The sequence below is a fragment of the Poecilia reticulata genome, chromosome 16, assembly GCF_904066995.2.
Source record: "Poecilia reticulata chromosome 16, P_reticulata-male-v2, whole genome shotgun sequence".
NCBI lineage: Eukaryota > Metazoa > Chordata > Actinopteri > Cyprinodontiformes > Poeciliidae > Poecilia > Poecilia reticulata.
In genome coordinates this window covers 9,171,135-9,192,204 of record NC_088845.1, presented here as the reverse complement: position 1 = coordinate 9,192,204, position 21,070 = coordinate 9,171,135, and the positions used below count along the sequence as shown (strand labels likewise).

The following is a 21,070-nucleotide window of genomic DNA, read 5'->3' as shown; positions in this document are numbered from 1 at the left end:
ACACTAACATGATCAACATATTCTCAAGAGGCACTAATACATAGCACCGTTAGTTAGAGCTATATATTCTGGCTGCTCTCAGCATGCAGTAATTAAATATTACCAACAATGCTTCCATATCAGGCGTGCATATTCTCCTTCTGTTGTGTTTCATAGGCACGCAGAATTAAATAAATGTTATATTTTTTCTTAAGATCAAATTGAGACACAATTTCAATTATGCTTTGCATTTAACTGCACTCATCTTCCCATCAGCTCTGACCAGCTTCCCCATTCCTGCTAAAGATCAACATTCCTACAGCATGGTGCTGCAAACATCATGTCTTACTATGCTAGAGTTGTGTTCAAGGTGGTTGTTGTTTTGCCATACATACCAGCCGAAAGCTTCAATTCTTGCCTAATATGAAAAGAGCACATTTCCCAGATGTTTTCTGTGTGCCCTTATTGACTTGTGACAAATTAATAATGTGACTTCTTGTTGCATTCTGGGTTTTTTCTTGCTAGATTTGTGGCCTGTTGGCTGCTTCTCTGATTAGTTGTTTGTCCTGTCTATGAGTTTAGGTGAACAGCCATATCATTTTAGGTTTTTAGGTGTGGACAATTCTTCACATTTTAAGAGAACAGATTGACAAGTGCTATGACAATAAACAATAACATTTTATCATCAGTCCTACTGCATACTTAAAGTGTCTTTAATGCACCTTTATTTGGACATTCTGGTATATGGTAAAAACAGTCAATATTCCAGTTTTTTTTTTTTTTTAGGTTAAATAGGGGTGATGGCTGGATGACCTGAAAATGTGTTTTCAAAGATGTTTGTGGGGATTCAGGTCTTGCAGTATTGAAGCATACAAAGAAGTTGGAGGAAAAAACAACACAAGCATTATTTAGTTGCAGCCTGTAACTGATTTAACAAAAATCTTCTGAGGCAAATCAATTATAGGTCTGCAATAACAGTACAGGTCAGTTGCATCAACAAGTTGCCCTGCTGTGTCTGATAAACATCAAAGTCTCTCTCATGCAGGTTAGAATGGTCTCCTCACAAATAAATATCTTTTTTTCAGATAAAATACTGCTAAAGCACTGTTAAATAATCTGCACCTTTATGTTTTTACCATAAATCTATCTGACAACATGCACAGACAAAGAGTAAGTGTGCTGGTTAAAACCTTTCAGTGTATCTGTCGGTGAAGAGATTAATTGCCTTGAAACAAACGATTTGCTAAGAATGCTATTAACATTTGCATCAGAGCCTGATTAACGTGATCATCTATTTTGACTAAATCAAGTTCAACAAGGCCTATTGCATCATTTAGCACCTTACAAACAATGCCCTTTGGCACAGCAGTGACTTTTGTGACTACAGTAAAATAAACCACTGCATTCTGCACATATCAAATTGTGACACTTGGCAATGTCAACCCAAAATTTCCCTTCTCGTGGAGAAAATCAGATAAGCTGATATTCATAGATAAAATGTGTTTTTATTACATTATATGTTTGGGGACCATTATGTGTTTTTCTGACTTATTTTTGTACCCCTTCTGAAAAAAAAAAACACGCACACACACAAAAAAAAACTTTCAAAAATTATACAGCTTATCTAGTGCCTCTAAACAGAAGGGCCAATGGGTGTTAGGAGGTTAACACAAAGTAATTACAAAAATGAAAGAAATACCAGTATGTCCATATGTACTTTCTTTATCTTGTGTATTACTGTTATTACTTTTCCTTCCAACAGATTTGTAGATATGATGATTCCTTTTGATGCCTGCGTCTCATGTCATCTCGGGGTCAAATCGACTGAGCTTGCCTTTTAGCCCATGCTTCAGGTCTGCCGAATTATGATCAGCTTACTCTTATCAACAAGGCTAGAAAGCGCTGAACCAAAAAATAGAACTGAATAAATATCTGCGTTATCTCCTTGCATCCATAATACTTGGATAAGAAGTAAAAGCAATAACCGGCAGTATAGATGCTGATCTTCGATTCAGGTGTTGCACTGGAAGCAATGAGTAAATTGATGATTCTTGCACAGATGGCGCTTTGGATGAGCTCTTCAATGGTTTTAGAGTCTCTTGTTTTTCAAAGCTATAAACTAAAAGAAAATACACCAATAGTTAAGCCCTGATGTTTATATAAACTGTATAAGCAAATTAAGTTATTTTCTTCACTTTGTGGCAATAAGTCAGACTAAAAATTTCTGTTTTAGGCCAGTTACAATAAGTATTTTTATTTTTTATTTTCCTAAATGTTCAAAAACTGATTAGAGAATATCTTAGATGTTCCTAAGCCTTAGACGAGTTGAGGTTTAGGGACAAATAGTTTCTCCTTATGCACAATAAGCCTACGGATATAATTAAATTAGTTATAAACTGGCTTAAGCAAAACAAAGTTAATGTTCTGAAGTGGTCACTACAGAACAACTTTACACACACACACACACATAATATATCTACGGTGTGCGTGTGCGTGCACACCTCCAACAATCCATTGATAGAAATTAACCTATCATAAAATCTAAAACTGCTATGATGATGTAACTATACAACATTTATTTAATTACTACACAGTATCAACATGTTTGATCGTACCGCGTTTACATTCTCAGCATTATTGTCATTTATTACAGTCTTTCACCAGGCTGGTCATTTCATTATGTCATCTCCTTGATATTAATATGGATGCTCAGCTGTCAGCAATGTACTCTGACTGCCTGATTGTATTTGATCTGGCGAAATGACTGACAAAAAAACAACAAAAACTGTCAAGACTGTCAAAACTGTCTTCTTCCAAGTCTGCCATGTTTGTTTAGACTGAAGTCACGTTGGAACTCTTGAACTTTTGTAAGATTTCCTGTCTGTGAAATCAGTTTGTTTGTGGTGTGTTGCTCCTGTTGTGTGACTCGACCAAAACTGTTTTATCAAAGATTTTTGGCATCAGGATTTGAAAGTAAATGACAATTTTTAAATTTTGCCATATGAACGAAGCATTACCAAGGCAAAATTTACAATTCAAGAACTTCTAAGAATTTTGCTAAAAATTCTTAGAATTTTTAAACTGACAGCAGAGGTTTAGTCTTGAGAATCTTTGAGAATAAGGGCTCTGATCTCAATCACAAGTTGGCCTGAAAGCTGACTAGGATCTATGAGGAGGAATGGGCCAAACTTTGAGTTATTTCAACTAGTGTGCTACTCAAAACATTTGACACAATCATACAGTTTAAGAAGCAATTCTATCAGTAGTAAATAACTGTTAATAAACATCTAAATCTAAAAAAAAAAAAACAATGAAATAATCTCAGAAAAAACTTTAATTATGTTGGCCTTTGGCAATTAATTTTTTTTTGGCAATCCTAATTCAGTTAATTTGTAGTCAGAAAAAGAGGAAAATGTGTTGTATCTGCATGCAGTTAGTATATCTTGTTTAACTTTTAGATGCTACTGCTTACTAATGTTTTGCCCTTTAACAGCTTTTATTAGAATTTATGCACAGCACAGAGGTGTCTATCACCTGATGCTATCTCTTTGCAAAACAGTATTTAAATCTTATGTCATAAGTAGCTATTTATTAGTACCACAGCTTTTTTTCTTTGCCTACAAACCGGTAACCTTTTTCACTATGGCAACGAGGACCATTCCTCTTAAAAACCAAAGACAAAAAGCATATGTGCATTTCCAGTTTGTGCCCGACTTGTCTGCCTCTGGTAATCCATTTGTTTCCTTAAAGGTTATAGTTATCAACGTGGATCTGGCAAAAAGCTTGCGTGTAAAAATAAAGTGCTGCAGTGGGAGTCCACCTTTTCCAACCCTTTCAGCACCAAGCCATTGACTCCTGCCACACAATTCCCTGCACTAAATGCCACTTACGCTATTACAAGTTTTCAGCTGAGTACAGCTCTGACCTGATGGGGCTGAGGACAAAGGGAGTGCACCGACAGGGACACTTATGAAATGCCAGCAGAGAATAACCACCACCAATTGAATGCAAGGCTGTTTCATGGCTGCTAAGGTTTTGAGTTTGACAGAGACTGCTGCGATCACCTACTGTCCTGTGGAAAGACGATGGTCGACGTGTTTGCAAAAATCCTTTCGAGATATGCTTCATCACATGCTTTCTTCCAGAGCCCTGGTCATCCAGCTGTGGCGAGCGTTGCGTTTCACCGAGTGACATCAGCACACTCATAACTTTTAGGCAACCTTGACATAATTGTGCCATAAATGTAACTGACAGGTTGGAAGGCTCTTCCTGACTTGTACTCAATCATAACTATATCACTGTCTCCATGGAGGACACAACCTGCAGTTCAGCTGAAAGGCAGGACATTCTGAAATGACACACAATGGTTCTACAAAGTAAACAGGAATGGTGTCTAATGTTAAAAGGAATATTTTGACTTCCAATAATATTCTAAATACAATTTTTTCTTAGTTCATAGACAAAAAAAATCAATGAGTATTTAAAATTAAGCTCACCTGAGGAGTAGAAACAGATAAAGTTAATAAAAACTATTTTGTACAGATAATAATGACTGCTATATTCATAAGCAGTCTGGGCATAAAGTGAGTGGCTCTAACTGGACCTGAGAGAAATTGTGGCTCAAGAACTCGGGTGCCTGTGAAGAACTCACACTTCTGTTTTTACACTTAACAAGCATCCACTGTGTAAAAACAACACAAAGTTTTACAAGTGTATAAAACGTACAAAAGTGTAAAACAACATCCACGAAAGGCTGGAGAACTGGAGAAGAAGAAGCTAAAGCATGTGTCATTAATGTCTACAACGTTCAAACCAAAAAGCTGAGTTGATGAAGCAAGAGAACTTTCTCTGCCATAATTAACATGAAACAAGTTGCGACACAAATAATCAATGAGTCATATCAAAACAGTGACAAATCATGCTAGTGTTAGTCTAGCAGTTTTACACTGCATGAAAGAATTGTGAGGTTTAACGCATAAAAATTGGATGGGAGAAAATATATGTTACTGTCAAGGTAAACAGATTGAGAATAAAGTGTCTGGATCATCATATTCTTTGGGGTGAGTGGGATAAGATAACATTACTAATGCTGACAATGCAGTACTGACAAAATAAGTGTTGTCTTTCTTATAGCATGCATTTTGAATTGATTTTATTAACATTATTGATTATTGAACATCCTGCTTGAAAACAGTTGTTTGGTGTAAGATATTTGAAAAGTTTTTATTTATTTTAATTCTGAAATGTGACAATGACACCTTACTCTGTGTCCCTCACCCGTGACAAAAAAGTAATATTAGAAGATTTTATTTCTAAAAGAATTGTTTTGAACGGCAAGGGACCTTAAACCATCTTTCTTTACTATATGCACAATCTGGAATGGAACTTGACCTACCATGGCTTTCAAGCATTTTGTTTTGTCCCATTTGTATAAAATATAACTGGGAATTCTCGTACTACCGCAGCAGCCAGGCAGTCTTTGAAATGCAAAAACATCTGACTACTCACATTCATCGTTACAGTGAGTGAATGCTTGTGTGAACATTTCAAACACAGTTATGGTGTTAATTAGTGAGGCCTGCAGATGCTGGCAGGTTTATTTTATCCCCATTATGCAAAGCATAAGGTGCTTTTTTTTTAGTCATCTCATCAGCTGAAGCCAGAGGAAAAAAATATATAAAGCAAGACTTACATGTTCTATAAGTTCCCTAATCATGCCATTCCACTGTCCCTTGTCATCCTGTGAGCCATATTTTCCATCAGGCACCAGGCGGATCTCATACGTGAAGCCCAGGATTTTGGCGAGCTCTTTCAGCAAGTCGATGCAGAATCCTTCAAAACGGTCGTTCCCAACCAGTGCCTTGTCAGACTTCTTAAGCATGACATATGGCTCCTCCTGCACAGACCCAAAAGATCAAATGAGAAGCAATGGTGAGGTCAGCTTTTTCAATTTGTTTCAGCACATGCACCTAATTGAAGAAAAGCGATCTGAGCTGACGAGTCGCTGTAGCACTTAACAGATAGTGACAGCAGATTCAAGTTCAGTGTGCAGCTACAGAGACTTAAAATATGAAAGGAGATTGAAGTTTTTCACATACAGAAACATGAAATGACCAAATGCTAAGCTACATTAGGCTTATACAAACTAAGCATATTGATGGATATTAACTTATTTAGCTGGTGGATACATCATAGGCAGACGCTGTAATAAACTGCGACTAAGTTCTTTATCCTAGAAACAAAAGTTCACATCTGCCTTAAAACTACGAGGAAAATCAGCTTTCAGATACGAGTTAAATCAGTGCTGACAAGCATAAAAAAAAGAACCATGAGCAAAATACTGGAAAACATGTAAATTTAAATTCTGTGTAAAAAAGACTCATGATGGCAAATGGCATTTAACAAATAAAATAAGTGCATTTAACCAAAAGGGGTTGTCCGTTCTTTTACAGTGTACAAAACAAGACACATTCAGGGAAAAAACAGGCAGGTAATGTTAAGATAATAATAAGTAATTGCAAACTAGTTGTTTGAGCACAAACCCCAACGGGTCACTGGCATAAAATCAGTGACTGGTACAAGCAATTCTCTTATTACTCTATAAAGACTAGAATATCAAATATATATTATTTGCATGAGAAATAAATATACTTTTAGCTACACAATTCAGTCATTAGTTTTTCAATATTCAATATCAAAATAACTAAACATTACATATGAAAGTAACATTTTCTGTTCAGCTACCCAACAGTCTTTAGAGGCTGGCGATAATCCACCCGACTGATCACACTTTAACTGTCTGATTACGGACGGAAAGCAAAAGTGAAAAGAAACATGGACAAGATGACGCCTTCATAAATTGTCAACATCCTCCAAAGGACAGCAATGGCACTGTTGCCCGCAGAGACAATGACTGAATCTGAATTGCTCATAAATTATTTCCTTTATTTGGTGCTTGTTACCATTTCCCTAGAAATAGACTTGCAAGTAGTGATGCGCATTTAAAAACATGTTGGTCCATTTATGCAAAAGTAAACTACAATTTATTACACCCGACTGTCATTGTATAATTTACTAACTGAGCTCAGAAGCTGAGTAATTAATTCTCTTGTGAAGGTGACCACTTTCCATTGTGTTTTGTCAGTGGGAGAGAGAGGTTCAAAAGAAAAAAAGGGGGAGACACAAAGGAGAAAACTGGTGACCATAGCACTTACAGTATGAAAATCAAGAAAATTATCAGTAATTGGAGAATCAAGAGTTAGTGAAATACTAGGGGACACCCAACCCATATTTGTTAATATGTGTTACACCCAAAGCAAATAACTTGACATACTCAAAATTCAGAAACAGTTGAGCTACTGATGTAAAATAAAATAGAATCATCACAAAAGGTAATCTTTTTTAGTCAGCTGTGCTCAATTTTTTGCAGTTTTTATTATATTTTTTATTTTATTTTGTTAAGTTAAATGTATTAAATTAAATGTGTTTAAATTGTATTACAATTTTTGAATACAATATCACCATTTCAAGATTGTGGGACAAGAAATGCTTCACATTAATAGGTTAATAAATAAAACTCCCAGAAATGATCCATGCAAAGAAGATATGACTTTTTTTGTTTGAGAAATCGTCCATCTAAGATGGGCCTATTTGCTCCTGCGTGTACAGTAAATACAAAAATATTCTTAATGAATCCGGTACAGAAATTGAACAAATAAAATGTTTGCAAAAAATGAAGAACGGTACACAGGTTCCCAAATTTTCCCCACTGAGTGCTAGCAAAATTTCTCTGACTGTTCCTGTAAAATCCCAACATATTTGGACATTATAGACACAAAATTGCCTCTTAAATAAACGACGAGACATTAATACTTGATGACAATGCATTTAAATAGCAAAATGCTTGGCCAAAAACTTTGCTTAAGTTGTCCAATTAACTTGATCAAAAAGTTTGCATGTTTAACGAGAAGGCCATTACCATCTGTTTCTAGCCTTCCCGTTTATGCAATTCCCCAAGGTTTGGACTCAAATCAAAGTCTTTATACCAGCTCAACCCTTCCAGTCGCAGCATGAGCGTGCACAACAAAAAGAGGAGGAAGGCAGGCTTGCAAATAGACATTACAGGCAATGGAGTGCAAACAATTATTGTAAGAGGAAAAACACATTAAGTGCCCTAATCTCTACTGCGAAGTTATCAGTATAAAGCTGTCAGATGTCTTGCTCATGCATCACTGAGAATCAGTGTGATGCAATTTCATTACACTACGAGGGGAGATTGATATTAAAATATAAGCTCTTCTTAACAGTTTGAAAGTTTTATGTTCCTAAACTAATGATTCCTGAAGAAACTGCAAATGAAGAAGGCTTGTCAGATCCAAAAATTATATATTGAAGAAGACAGAAAGAAAATAAAAGCTACTTAACACCACAATGGCATAAAATCAGTGACTGGTTCTGTATCGTGGTTCAACATTAGACCACTTAAATCCTTGTTCATTTTCTCCATTCTGAGACAGAATTAATATAGATGGCACCTGATAGGCAATAATTATTCCTTACCACAATCCTGGTTGTCATAATTATAGCTTTGTGGCTCAATATAGGCATAATAACAGTGTTTATCATTGTAACTTTAAGGGGTGTGCAGGGGAAGGTCTGTGCCATCACCTCTGTGATAGCTCCTCCACAGACACCAACAGGCAGTGACAGAGCTAAGGACAAACAACGACAAGTAAATGGCAATGTGGGTCTAAAAGAGGCATTTCTTGGTCTTTCTGTCTGAACATGTAATTAACGCTAGTTTATAGTCTCACTTGCTCCATTTGTGCTGCCTTCTTCCTGATCTCCACTTGAAAAGCTGAGTGAGCCAAGTTGCTACAACACACAATTCAGCAAAAAAAATATTACCCTCCGATGATAGTAGACAAACATTTGGCTTATTTTTTTCTCAATCAGACAAAACAGTAAAAGCATTCCCTGGTTAAGACTCAAATCATTTAGACATCTAGAAGACAGCTGATGATAATTTGCTAAAGTTCAAACAGAGCATCAGAATGAGGTAGAAAGTGAAGTTGAATGAGAAATGGACGTTTGCTCCAGTCAAAGTGTTTTACTAGGATTTTCAAGAACAACCATCTATCAGGCTTACAGAGACTAAAATAAATGTAGGTAATAAAGTGAACAGAGTGCATAACACCCTGCAGAGGCCCTTTACATGGCCCTTAGATTAGCTAAAGAGCGATGAGGGGAGAAGCACATGAAATGGGTTTTTATGGCATTGTAACTTCATTCAAACTTTACTTCATCAAGAGCAATGCAAATTGTAAGATGTCGACGTGTAAACACAACGCTATGCACCAATCAACTCAGGAATGAGAAATCACTCTTCTCTGTCTGGTAATCAAACCGACGAGTCTTGGTTTGGAAGCCGCCAGGAAAGTGGTACTTGTCAGACTTTATTATACCAAGCGTACATTTTTTTCAGGGTATGGGCGAGGCTCCATCGTTCCAGTGACAGAAGCTCTTTATGATGAAGCATACAATAACATTTTTAGCAATTTCATGCTCTCAAAAATGGGAGATAATTGGGATCACCCTATTGCAGTTCTGAAATAATTTTGCACCAGTGCACAAAGTAAAGTCCATAAGCAGATGGATGAATGAGTTTATTGTTTAAACGCAACAAAAAAACGATAGGAATAAATTAGAGCATAGATTCTCATCCAGGCTATCTTGTCTAATGTTTTTGCCTGAGCTCAAGTGGTCCCTTAAAAGTGATCCATCCAAAAAGCATGTGGAAAGCTTTCCTAGAAGATTAAACATGTTGCAGTCTATATCATAATGGAATATTAATCACTAAAGCTTGTTTCTTTACAAAAGCAGTTGTTACTTTAATTGTGGCAATACAGTGTATTAAAAGATGTTTTTGAAGTGGATTTTTTTTTAAGAAAACTAAATATGTTAATTGCATTAAACCTGATTCCTAGCATGTCACCAGTAAGAAAAGTAGGAAGACATGGTGACATCTTGTGACCTACCAGAATGGTGGTGATGACAAGAGAACGGTTAGACAGAGAATCAGTGATGTTCATCCCTTTTCGCTTCGGCACTTCCGTGATGTTAAGACCTCCTGACGCACTCCACTTCCCCACCTGTAGAAGATGAAAAGTGTGCAAGCTAAGTGTTCTGTGTCTGTTGACGAGCTATGACCTCCACAGACTCCCCCGCCAACTGTTTCCTGCATTAGTGCCAGGTTGAACACATCTCCAGCAGCATTAGATGATTGGCTATGTCACCTTTTATCAGCAGGCTAAGGTGCTCTGCAAAGTATGAGTAGTCAAGAATATACCCTGATAGGAAAAAAAAAACAATTGGGTAAACCACACAATGATAACATTCTTCGAATAGCGTCGTTATTTGCCTGAGGTGATCATGAAAATACTGATGAACTACTAAAAACACACCATATTACCTCATATGCAATTATATTATTAGTGCTCTCAGTTTTAAAAATATGTAACAATGAATGAAAAAACAACAACAAAATGTTGAGTAGGACACTAACAAACACAGTGCTTATTTTATACCTTACAGCTAATTTGAAAAGAATACAGAAGGAGAAAAATTGGAGCTTGGATTCCATTGTGCGAGTAATTTTTCTCTGCAGTGTCAGTGAGATAAGCAAAGTGATTTGAGCAAATAAAAAGAAGTTACACACGCAAGAAGCCTTCAGGCAAATATCTCAGCACATTGTAGAAACACACTCTGGAACATATCATTAGCACAAATAGTCCTGTGGCTGTCTATAGCAATCTCTGTTTGCAACTCAAGCTTTCCACCAAGCCCTCCTCCGTTTCCTCTATTGCTACACTCTGAGCTTTTAATATTCACTGGGATTTGTGCTCGAGGTGAATCCATTTAAACACGCTCACCATCCAACACACACAGACACAAGCGCACACAAAAGCATGAAAAATGCCTGTTAATGTCCTCCCTGGCTAATCCAGGGAGAGGCATATGCTCTAATTTGAAAACCACATTAGTTACAGCTTGTCTCACAAAACCGAAGAGGACTCCAGGAGAGAATTTAAAAATATCAGGATGCTTTCCGCTTTGCAAAACTCCTTCTAATAGTACCCAATTACAATTAGTTCAATTCATTTAACATGATTAGCATGAATTAGTTGATTCAAAAGTTATTTTTTCATGCAAATACACAAAGAGCATTACACTTAATTCACCATCTTGGGCATGCTCTCGTCTACCAAAAGTGACACACCGAGAACCTGTTCATAAACTTAGGCTAATATTCAATTACAAGGGATTAGTTGGGAATAAAAAAAAGTCCACATCTTAACAGGCTCTCCCAGTTAAAGCCGATTCCGTGGATATGCAAGGAAGGAAAAAAAAAAATCCAGCAATCTGCAGCAGGCTGTGGATCAACGCTAACATGTCTGAGTGAAGGATTTGTCAAAAGCACAATAATAATACGGCATCAAATAATTTTTGCAACGCTTCAGTTTAAATGGCTACACACAGGACAAGACGCCAGTGAAAAGGAGAAGAATCATTTCTAAGCTCTGTTCTGGAGGGTTACAAGCTGAAAAGTCTGCTATTATACTGTAGAGTCCTAAGCCTTGAGGGAGTTTTTGAAGAAGTCATAATGGGACTCATCCTTATTTTATTCATTCACGCTGTATGAAAGCCACTTAGCAGATAATAGCTGTTGTAGTTGCCCTCCAGTATAATAAAATACATTCTACAATTTTGCCCTGGTAGATGTTGTTTTTATCTTTTTGTAAAATGTACTTATTCAGTTTACTACCAAACACAATTTAAGCGTTACCTCAAATTATCACTTAGAGATTCTGCTACTAACACACAATTGTGTAACCCAAACAATTTATTTTGTAATCTACTAACTTATGCTTATGTTTTAACTCCCAGTACTCCTCTTAATAAGAAAGTCAAATGGCACTTCAACATTAATATTTCAGTGATTAATACCGAAAGATGTGAAACCGAATCTGAAGAAAATGTTTTCTATAGCTGCAATCTCAAGACGAACATCTACATTTATCTTAATACATATATCATCAATCTACTTCTATAGACGGATTCAAATTGGAGTGCATACATACTTTATTGTTTCAAATAATTAAATATAATTTGCAAAGGATGTAGTAAAAGCCGATTGTATTCACTCACTGACTTTGCAGCTATATTCCCCATCCTGCGTAAGCATCCACTCTCAGTGGAAAGGAACAGCTTTCCTTTAACAGGAAGGAGCCTTCAGCAGAGCCAGGTTTGGTGAAACAAACTCACCTTTTCAAGTCCATCCTCCTTTAGACTGACAATGTCCAAGTCAAAGTCTGTACGTAACCCAGTCGTCTTGTTGAAGGACAATCTTCCAGTCAAACCATCCCAGTGAGACTGAAACATAAACATGTTGCATATTAATAAAGAACATTTCAATTATATCAGCACTGCAGCAGATTTATTTTTAATATGGAGACTTGAGTGATCCATCCATCCATCTTTCTATCATCTACCCTTCTTGCTGCAATATCACTAGGAGGTGGAATAACAGAATATATTTGCTTGTTGCGTCAATTGCAAAAGCCTTGCCTAAATGTAAATTTAACACATTGTTTCTGTTCTTTAATTTATTTTTGTATTCTTTATGTTTAGCAAATACTCTGATAGCCCAAACACATAAGAAGAAATATACTTCCTGCCAAAAAAGTGCACTTTATCTTCCTGCTGAAAATAAATTCACTCCCACACATACACAGACCAAAAGCAAAAACACAACTATACAAGCTGCATTTCCTTTTTTTAATTACATTTTACATCTCAACGCCTCCGACACATTTTCCCTCCAGACTACGTAGTTAATTAACAACCGTCTTCTTTTGCTTGATTCCACCCGAAGGAGAAAAAACACGACTGCCCCCTATTATGATTCCTTGATACCGGCACCCTCCAGAAATGACTGCAGGTGCAGCCACAACAGCATGCCACTTACCTGATCCTCTCAAATGTAAGCCATCTGTATGATACTAACAGCTGATGACGTTGCCCCTGAATTAGCATTTTCAATTTTAAATGCTATACCAACTAAAGAATGTGTATAAATTAACTCTTCTGCATAGAAAAAAAGAGATTTCTAATAGGCATCAATGTCACTCTCATCCTGACACAGTCTCTGATGTGCACACTGGATGTTTAACAGGTCTTCACACAATAAGGCAATCAATCACCATGTGTCAACCTATTGCACTTTACTAATATTTAAAACCCATTCTGTGACAACCTCACAACCAGCTAGCTGTCCAGCCTCTAGCTTGCAAGAACTTGTTGTGCAAAGATTGAACCTTCAAGGAGAAATCTGTGACACTCTATTTTTCAAAATCCTCCCATACCTCATTCCCTCTGGCCTATTGCCACCGAGGTGGGAGGCATGTTCAAACAGGTTTAATTCAGAAAATGACATATACTATGCCTCAGCCGTATCACAACCGGAGGGCCAATTCAACCTTCAGAACATGTCAGCCTCTGATCTTAAAGCAAGTGTAAATCAGCGGTGAGTTAATGTTTTATTACCAAACACTAGATGTTTAGCATTTGTTTAACCTTTATCAGGATTTGCTACTCTTTTCCAATATAATTGCGAAAGAAAAATTGGCCAACGATACTTTGATGTTTACTTAGTCTAATTGGAACAAATAAACACCAGACATTGTTGTACAAGCATGTAAATGTTATGCAAATAATACATTTCTGGCTTATCTTTTGGCTGAAAATAGAGGATTGCCTCTGCAGCTCTAACAGTTTTTTTAAAGTAATATTTTATTAAGTAAGTAAAGACTGATTAATATGTGGAGATTAATATATAGAATACTTATAGTACCGATTCACATATTGTGCTATTCCTACTTCATTTGCTACAATCTGATTAACTTTATTCCAACATTGGAACTCTTTTACAAATTACATATTGCCATTTTGTGCCAACCAACGCAGACTGTCGTCATTTCACCCAGACAGTGTTTTATAAGTGGAAGGTTTTGCTCCATCCATCCAATCTCTATACCCGATCATGCTTGCAGGGCTGCAGCCTTTCTCCAGCAACCATTGCTGCTGAGATGTGGGGTACACCCGGTGCAGGAGGTCGGTCCAACGCAAAGGCAGAAGAGTTATTTTTGCAAAAAAAAAAAAACTTGTTTCAGAGTCGATGTAAATGCGAGGCACTTTCTCTTTCCATGTTAAATAAGTGTAAAATTTTGTAATGCAATTGAAGATTAGCAGAATTTAACACACTTTTAGACAAATCAAGGCCAGCACAAGCAATTCAAGAATTAATCAATTCCACCCTGTCACATTCTTGCCTTTTCTTTTTGGAAGTAAAATGTAGACTCTAACTTTAACAATAATTTATAGTCACTGCTTATTACTATTGAGACTGGTCTTTAGGAATCTGGTGCTTTTATTACCCTGGAAATAATGAGCCAAAATATATACAAATTTGTGCAGCTATTTGCTTGGCTTTGCACTTTGAAGCACACATCTGTTTTGCAAAAGTTTTGTGAATCAACAAGGTTATTTAATTAATGCAAATTCTTGTAATCTTTTATGTTATATGCACATTCTATGTCCTTAGATATTGTTTAAGCAAAGAAAAAAACCCTCGTTACTGCAAGTCTGAACATAATATTTCATATCACCAAAAGTAAAATTAGTGTCTCTGTGAAGTGACAAAGGTAGGCTGTTTTAGCACACAAATATAAAATATCAGCATGCACGACTGCAAATACCTCAAAGGGTGTGGTGAAGTGTACCAAAATCACAAATACCTTCTAAAATCCTAACAGGTTTCTTTTTGTGTAAATCACAGACCTCAGGAAAATCTTGAACACGCGTGCAAAGGGGCTGTTATCTTGAGAACAGAGGCTGGATGAAAAGCAGAAATGACTTGAATCATCCCACCTTAGGTATCTTTGCAGGTCGGACACAAATGATACTTTGCTTCATATTCACTGGAGTGAGCAGAGGATTTGGGCTACGCCAATTTCAAGCAATATATTGCTTGAACGTATGTGAAGTTATTGAGCCAGGGATACCATACAGAGCTATCAGGCTTATCTCTGTCAAAGATATCAGCTGGTAAAAGGAAATTCTTGAAAAACCCACAAGCTGTGTCTGTTCAAAGTATACACCTCACCTACGCTTTCAATCAAATCTTCACATTAGAGCAAGGAAAAGATAAAAATGTTTTAGCCTTGATTCTCCTTCTGTTTACCAATCTTCTAAACATCAGTCTGGGCTAAAGTTTAAATATTGGCACTTTTTATTCTTAATTCTATTATTTAGGTAAAGGCAATGCAGTAACTAGGTTTGTACTTTTACACAAGTCAAAAGATGAACTACACAAACACTTATCTGCACAAGAGATGCAACAAAAATTCAAACGGTTCATTTTCCCCTGCTCAGGGTTAGTACGAATCTGAGTAACAATGAACAATGACACTTATCAGTCTAGATGCTGTTATTGAGTAAATAGCACTTGCAATGCTGGCTGCAAATTCTGATAGCATGTGCATCACAGAGCTGTTTCTGTCAACATTGGATGGGAAAGGTTGTCAGTAATTTTCTCTGACAAAATGAATAATTCTTGTGGAAAATTACAATCCAGAAAGTGCATTCTGTCTTAAAGGTTAATGATTTCGTTTAAAAATAAATAAACGGAATTCCTACTATTTGTAAAATCTCTGTACAACATACAAAAGAAAAAAAATATGACAAATTATTTTCTTATTTAAACTTCCAGATAAAAACTGAAGCAACTCGGCACATCTCTGATTTGTCATTTTGTCTGAGGCACTGTCAGATGTTTATGTTGAATGTGATGAAAGGCAATTATACAACATGTGCCTCCAAAAGGTTATGGCATCTTTTATCCTGAAAAATAGGTTATGAGTAGAGAGAAATGATGAAGCTGACAAAAAACTGCTTTGATGTGTGAGTCAAGCTTAGTTTCTCTTGGTAGCAGGTCTTGACATATTTAGCTAAAGATCTAAATAAGACACAGTTACTAGGCTTCCACTTCTGTTCTCTGGTTAACCACTCAGTGTGTTTCTACATAAATAACTGAGAGTAAAACAGCAGCCGGCCAAAGGTGACCCATCACCTCTTTGATGAAACTCATGAAGCGGCCTCCGAATCTCCAGGGTTTATGTCGGTGGCACTGCAGTGAGTTCACAGTCATCTGTGGAGCGTGCTGGTATGAGACGGACACAATGTGGACAGCATCATAGGTCAGAGCTGCATCTGTCTGGAATAAGGGGTGAACATTATTTCAGCTGGCGGCTACAGAAAATAGTTTTCACACTGACATAACACTGAAAATCCATTTCATCACAGACACTATTATGGGTGGAAATTAACGCACACCACAAGCCAAATACATGGACATTTATCTGTCTGGTAAATTTGGCAAGGTTACAATTTAAACAGGAGAATGGCATTTAATTGCTTCAACTGTTGGGTGTAGAAATGAATGAGAGCTGCTCTGCTTTTAGATTGCTGCAAATCTTTTTATAAGAAGTGAATAGCAATTTTGTGTGACATTTGTGTGGTGACAGGTGCCAGGTGACACTGGCAACCAATCAAAATTTGTACAAACAAAATATCATATATATATATATATATATATATATATATATACACTGCTCAAAAAAATAAAGGGAACACTTAAACAACACAATATAACTCCAAGTAAATCAAACTTCTGTGAAATCAAACTGTCCACTTAAGAAGCAACACTGACAATCAATTTCCCCTGCTGTTGTGCAAATGGAATAGACAACAGATGGAAATGATTGGCAATTAGCAAGACACACTCAAAGGTGTGGTTCTGCAGGTGGGGACCACAGACCACTTCTCAGTACCTATGCTGTCTGGCTGATGTTTTGGTCAGTTTTGAATGTTGGTGGTGCTTTCACACTCGTGGTAGCATGAGACAGACTCAACAACCCACACAAGTGGCTCAGGTAGTGCAGCTCATCCAGGATGGCACATCAATGCGAGCTGTGGCAAGAAGGTTTGCTGTGTCTGTCAGCGTAGTGTCCAGAGGCTGGAGGCACTACCAGGAGACAGGCCAGTACACCAGGAGGACGTGGAGGAGGCCGTAGGAGGGCAACAACCCAGCAGCAGGACCGCTACCTCCGCCTTTGTGCAAGAAGGAACAGGAGGAGCACTGCCAGAGCCCTGCAAAATGACTTCCAGCAGGCCACAAATGTGCATGTGTCTGCACAAACGGTTAGAAACCGACTCCATGAGGATGGTATGAGGGCCCGACGTCCACATATGGGGTTGTGCTCACAGCCCAACACCGTGCAGGACGCTTAGCATTTGCCAGAGAACACCAGGATTGGCAAATTTGCCACTGGCGCCTTGTGCTCTTCACAGATGAAAGCAGGTTCACACTGAGCACATGTGACAGACGTGACAGAGTCTGGAGACGCTGTGGAGAGCGGTCTGCTGCCTGCAACATCCTTCAGCATGACCGGTTTGGCAGTGGGTCAGTAATGGTGTGGGGTGGCATTTCTTTGGAGGGCCGCACAGCCCTCCATGTGCTCACCAGAGGTAGCCTGACTGCCATTAGGTACCGAGATGAGATCCTCAGACCCCTTGTGAGACCATATGCTGGTGCGGTTGGCCCTGGGGTTCCTCCTAATGCAGGACAATGCTAGACCTCATGTGGCTGGAGTCTGTCAGCAGTTCCTGCAAGATGAAGGCATTGAAGCTATGGACTGGCCCGCCCGTTCCCCAGACCTGAATCCGATTGAGCACATCTGGGACATCATGTCTCGCTCCATCCACCAACGTCACGTTGCACCACAGACTGTCCAGGAGTTGGCGGATGCTTTAGTCCAGGTCTGGGAGGAGATCCCTCAGGAGACCATCCGCCACCTCATCAGGAGCATGCCCATGCGTTGTAGGGATGTCATACAGGCACGTGGAGGCCACACACAATACTGAGCCTCATTTTGACTTGTTTTAAGGACATTACATTAAAGTTGGATCAGCCTGTAGTGTGTTTTTTCACTTTAATTTTGTGTGTGGCTCCAAATCCAGGCCTCCAATGGTTAATAAATTTGATTTCCATTGATGATTTTTGTGAGATTTTGTTGTCAGCACATTCAACTTTGTACAGAACAAAGTATTCAATCAGAATATTTCATTCATTCAGATCTAGGATGTGTTATTTGAGTGTTCTCTTTATTTTTTTGAGCAGTATATATATATATATATATATATATCAGCAGGAGGTCACAGAGTTCCTGTGATTTGATCAGACGTCACAATCTGTCCAGGCTGATGGAATACAGATTTCACAAATGTAAATCAGACTTACAAGCAACAAAAAAAAATCCTATAAAATCTGCACAACTAAATAAAATGTATATTTTAAAATCAAGCAGTAACATAACAAAATGTGGAAAAAGATCATTTTTGTGTATACTTTATGGATACACTTCATATTCTAAGAATAAACAAATTGTATGGTATCTGCTAATATATGACAACTTTCATGAAAAAGACAACAAAATTGCATTGTTAGTTGTTCTTTTAGAAAGTATGATTGTGACTGTTTTCCCTGAGATGGTGTGTCTGAATTTGTTTTTACTGTAAAGTGACAGCAGTCAGTGGTACACACTAGACTTTAATAAGATTTCATGCCAAATTCTACTTCAGACTCTCAGACTAAATCATAAATTAAGAATTAAGTATTTTTAAATAACCCACACATTCAGTAAAAAGTTAAAATCTTGAGTATCTTGTGTTCATCCCAGCTGGTAATTTTCTTGTATTTTGTCTTTGCTGTCGAGTCTGAATAGGCAAAGGTTACTATAATTTTAGTCAAAACAAAATGGCATAGAAGGTACCTATTCTTTTACAGGTGGGAATCTTTTAGTGTCTCGTGATTTGATTAAATCTTTGGGTCACAATTCCATTCTAAATCAATTTTCAATTTGAAGTAATTTTTCATAATGATTTCTGCTTCAGTCTATAGGTGTGCAGATAATTCTCGTGACATAGATGATCTCTAAGCCAAAATAAAATAATTTAAAAAAAAATTTCAATGGTTGTGCAATACTGACTGCACTACTTTTAAAACAAATCAAAATATCACGTTTTCCCATTCCGCATTTCAAGTGTGGAACTTGAAGAATATTACAAAATAGTCCATGAAAAGCAGTATTCATACTGTGCATTCGATTACTCTTGGACTATTCAGGTCACAAAAATGATCATTTGATATGAAAAACAAACTGAATATGTTTCTGATTTTGTAGTTTTAAAAATAAATTAAAAATTCTATATTTATACCGTCATGATGCCTTCCAGCAGGCCTGAATCTGGTTTAGGTGGAATTTGCCTTTCCATTGACCATTTCTCCACAATAGATGCAACCTGGGGGTTGTCCACATTGAGGATGCGAAAGCCAGTCATGTTGACACCACAAAAGCGATATGGCTCTAGATCGATAGCCATCAGGTCCTTTTTGAGAAACAAAAGAAAGAAACGAAAGGTTGTTATGCAGTCAGGCATTACTGAACATCTTGTGTTTAAAGTACATACTCTGTATCATTTGTCCTCATATAGAGATAGATTTGGACAGCATCAAATAAAAACAGAGAACTATCTATTTAAGATAGAACAAAGAATTTTTTAAACTTTGCATTATAAATTAAATCAGACAGAGCACTAGAGTTCGAAACATTTTTCCTAACATGGTCACATTTATATGAATAATGGCTAAACAGCCCAAGCAATAAACATCCCATCCACTTTTTTATTTTTGTAATTGGATTAAAAAAAGGCTTCTTTTTTTTAAGGCTGGCAGATTATTAATTATTTGCTTGTAAGCTTGGAAAATTAAAGAAAACACCAAAACAAATCATTTGTTTTGCATCATATTAATATCCCGCTCTTGCATTGCCTTGGCATCTTCAACAAAAAATAAATAGGAATTCAGTCTGAGCCTTTGTTATGTCTGGAGCAGTGATTGTATCTGATGTGTGAAGTCACATGTTGACACACGTCATGTGAAATTGGGCCGCGGGGCTTGGAAAAGACATTTGGATGAACATAGATATTTCATTAGCACCCTGTGGAGAAAGAGCCGGGGGACGGAGAGCATGTAAGACATTCACTAAAGGATGGTCATTGTTACCCTCTGATAAAGCTGTGTTTTCCTTCTTTTAGTGTGCAGAATAATTTCTCCTTTCCAATTGAAGTAAAGAGTAACCCAGATTGCCACAGCTGAAATGTCTGTGGTATAGATTTGAAGTTGGGAAAGTAAACTAAAGGAAACAGTATCTTTTGACTATAAAAATTTTATTTTTTCAATATAGCAAAGCATGTCCAATCCTCTCTTACTATGTCATTCAGTTTTATTTCACATAATTTAATTTAGGTAATAATTTGGTTACTGAGACTAATAACAACATCTCTTGTGAATTCCACATGAATTCGACAAGTAGAATTGTATTTACAAGTGGTGATTTGTTCTGTGCTTGTTTTTCATATTACAGAAAGTCACACAAATAAAAAAACGTATGAAAAGTTCTAGTTTTATCAGAACTAAGTATCACACACACACACACATGCGAAACAAAACACATATGTAACATGATCCTACATTTGCCTTATACAGAATTTTTTTCTGCAGTTGAAGATGCTTTGAGAGAATGCAAAGTGTTACAGTAGTGGAAAACATAACTAAGTTCTTAGCTTAAAGCTCTCTAAGATCGCTGTGGCAAGACAAGAGCTATGACAGTTTCATTTCAAAGGACAAGGAAGTTATTACCCCCAAGCTCTGTGCTTTTGCCTTTTCACGCTCTAATAAGTCGGCACTTCCCTCACCTCTGAAGATAAAACATAGACATCAGTGAACTCCATCGAGAGGAAATTGTATTGCCATGTACACCGTGCAAGAATTCATTACTTTGGATCAAATAAAGTTGCCAGGTATAATCTTCTTAATGGGATATCTATCAGTAAGACACCATATTGCAGTTTT

At 37.2% G+C, this 21,070-nt stretch overlaps 1 protein-coding gene across 3 annotated transcripts in view; it reads right to left on the bottom strand.

Annotated features, from left to right (window-relative positions):
- Positions 1-21,070, bottom strand: part of grik3 (glutamate ionotropic receptor kainate type subunit 3) — a 120,600-nt gene that overhangs the window by 27,444 nt on the left and 72,086 nt on the right. For all 3 annotated transcript variants that reach the window (XM_008431115.3, XM_008431114.3, XM_081597397.1), the window contains exons 6-10: positions 19,375-19,545; positions 16,169-16,312; positions 12,304-12,411; positions 10,017-10,130; positions 5,672-5,875 (exon numbers count right to left, since the gene is read on the bottom strand). In XM_008431115.3, the coding sequence (XP_008429337.1) occupies positions 5,672-5,875; positions 10,017-10,130; positions 12,304-12,411; positions 16,169-16,312; positions 19,375-19,545 (741 nt within the window). The remainder of the gene's footprint in view (positions 1-5,671; positions 5,876-10,016; positions 10,131-12,303; positions 12,412-16,168; positions 16,313-19,374; positions 19,546-21,070) is intronic.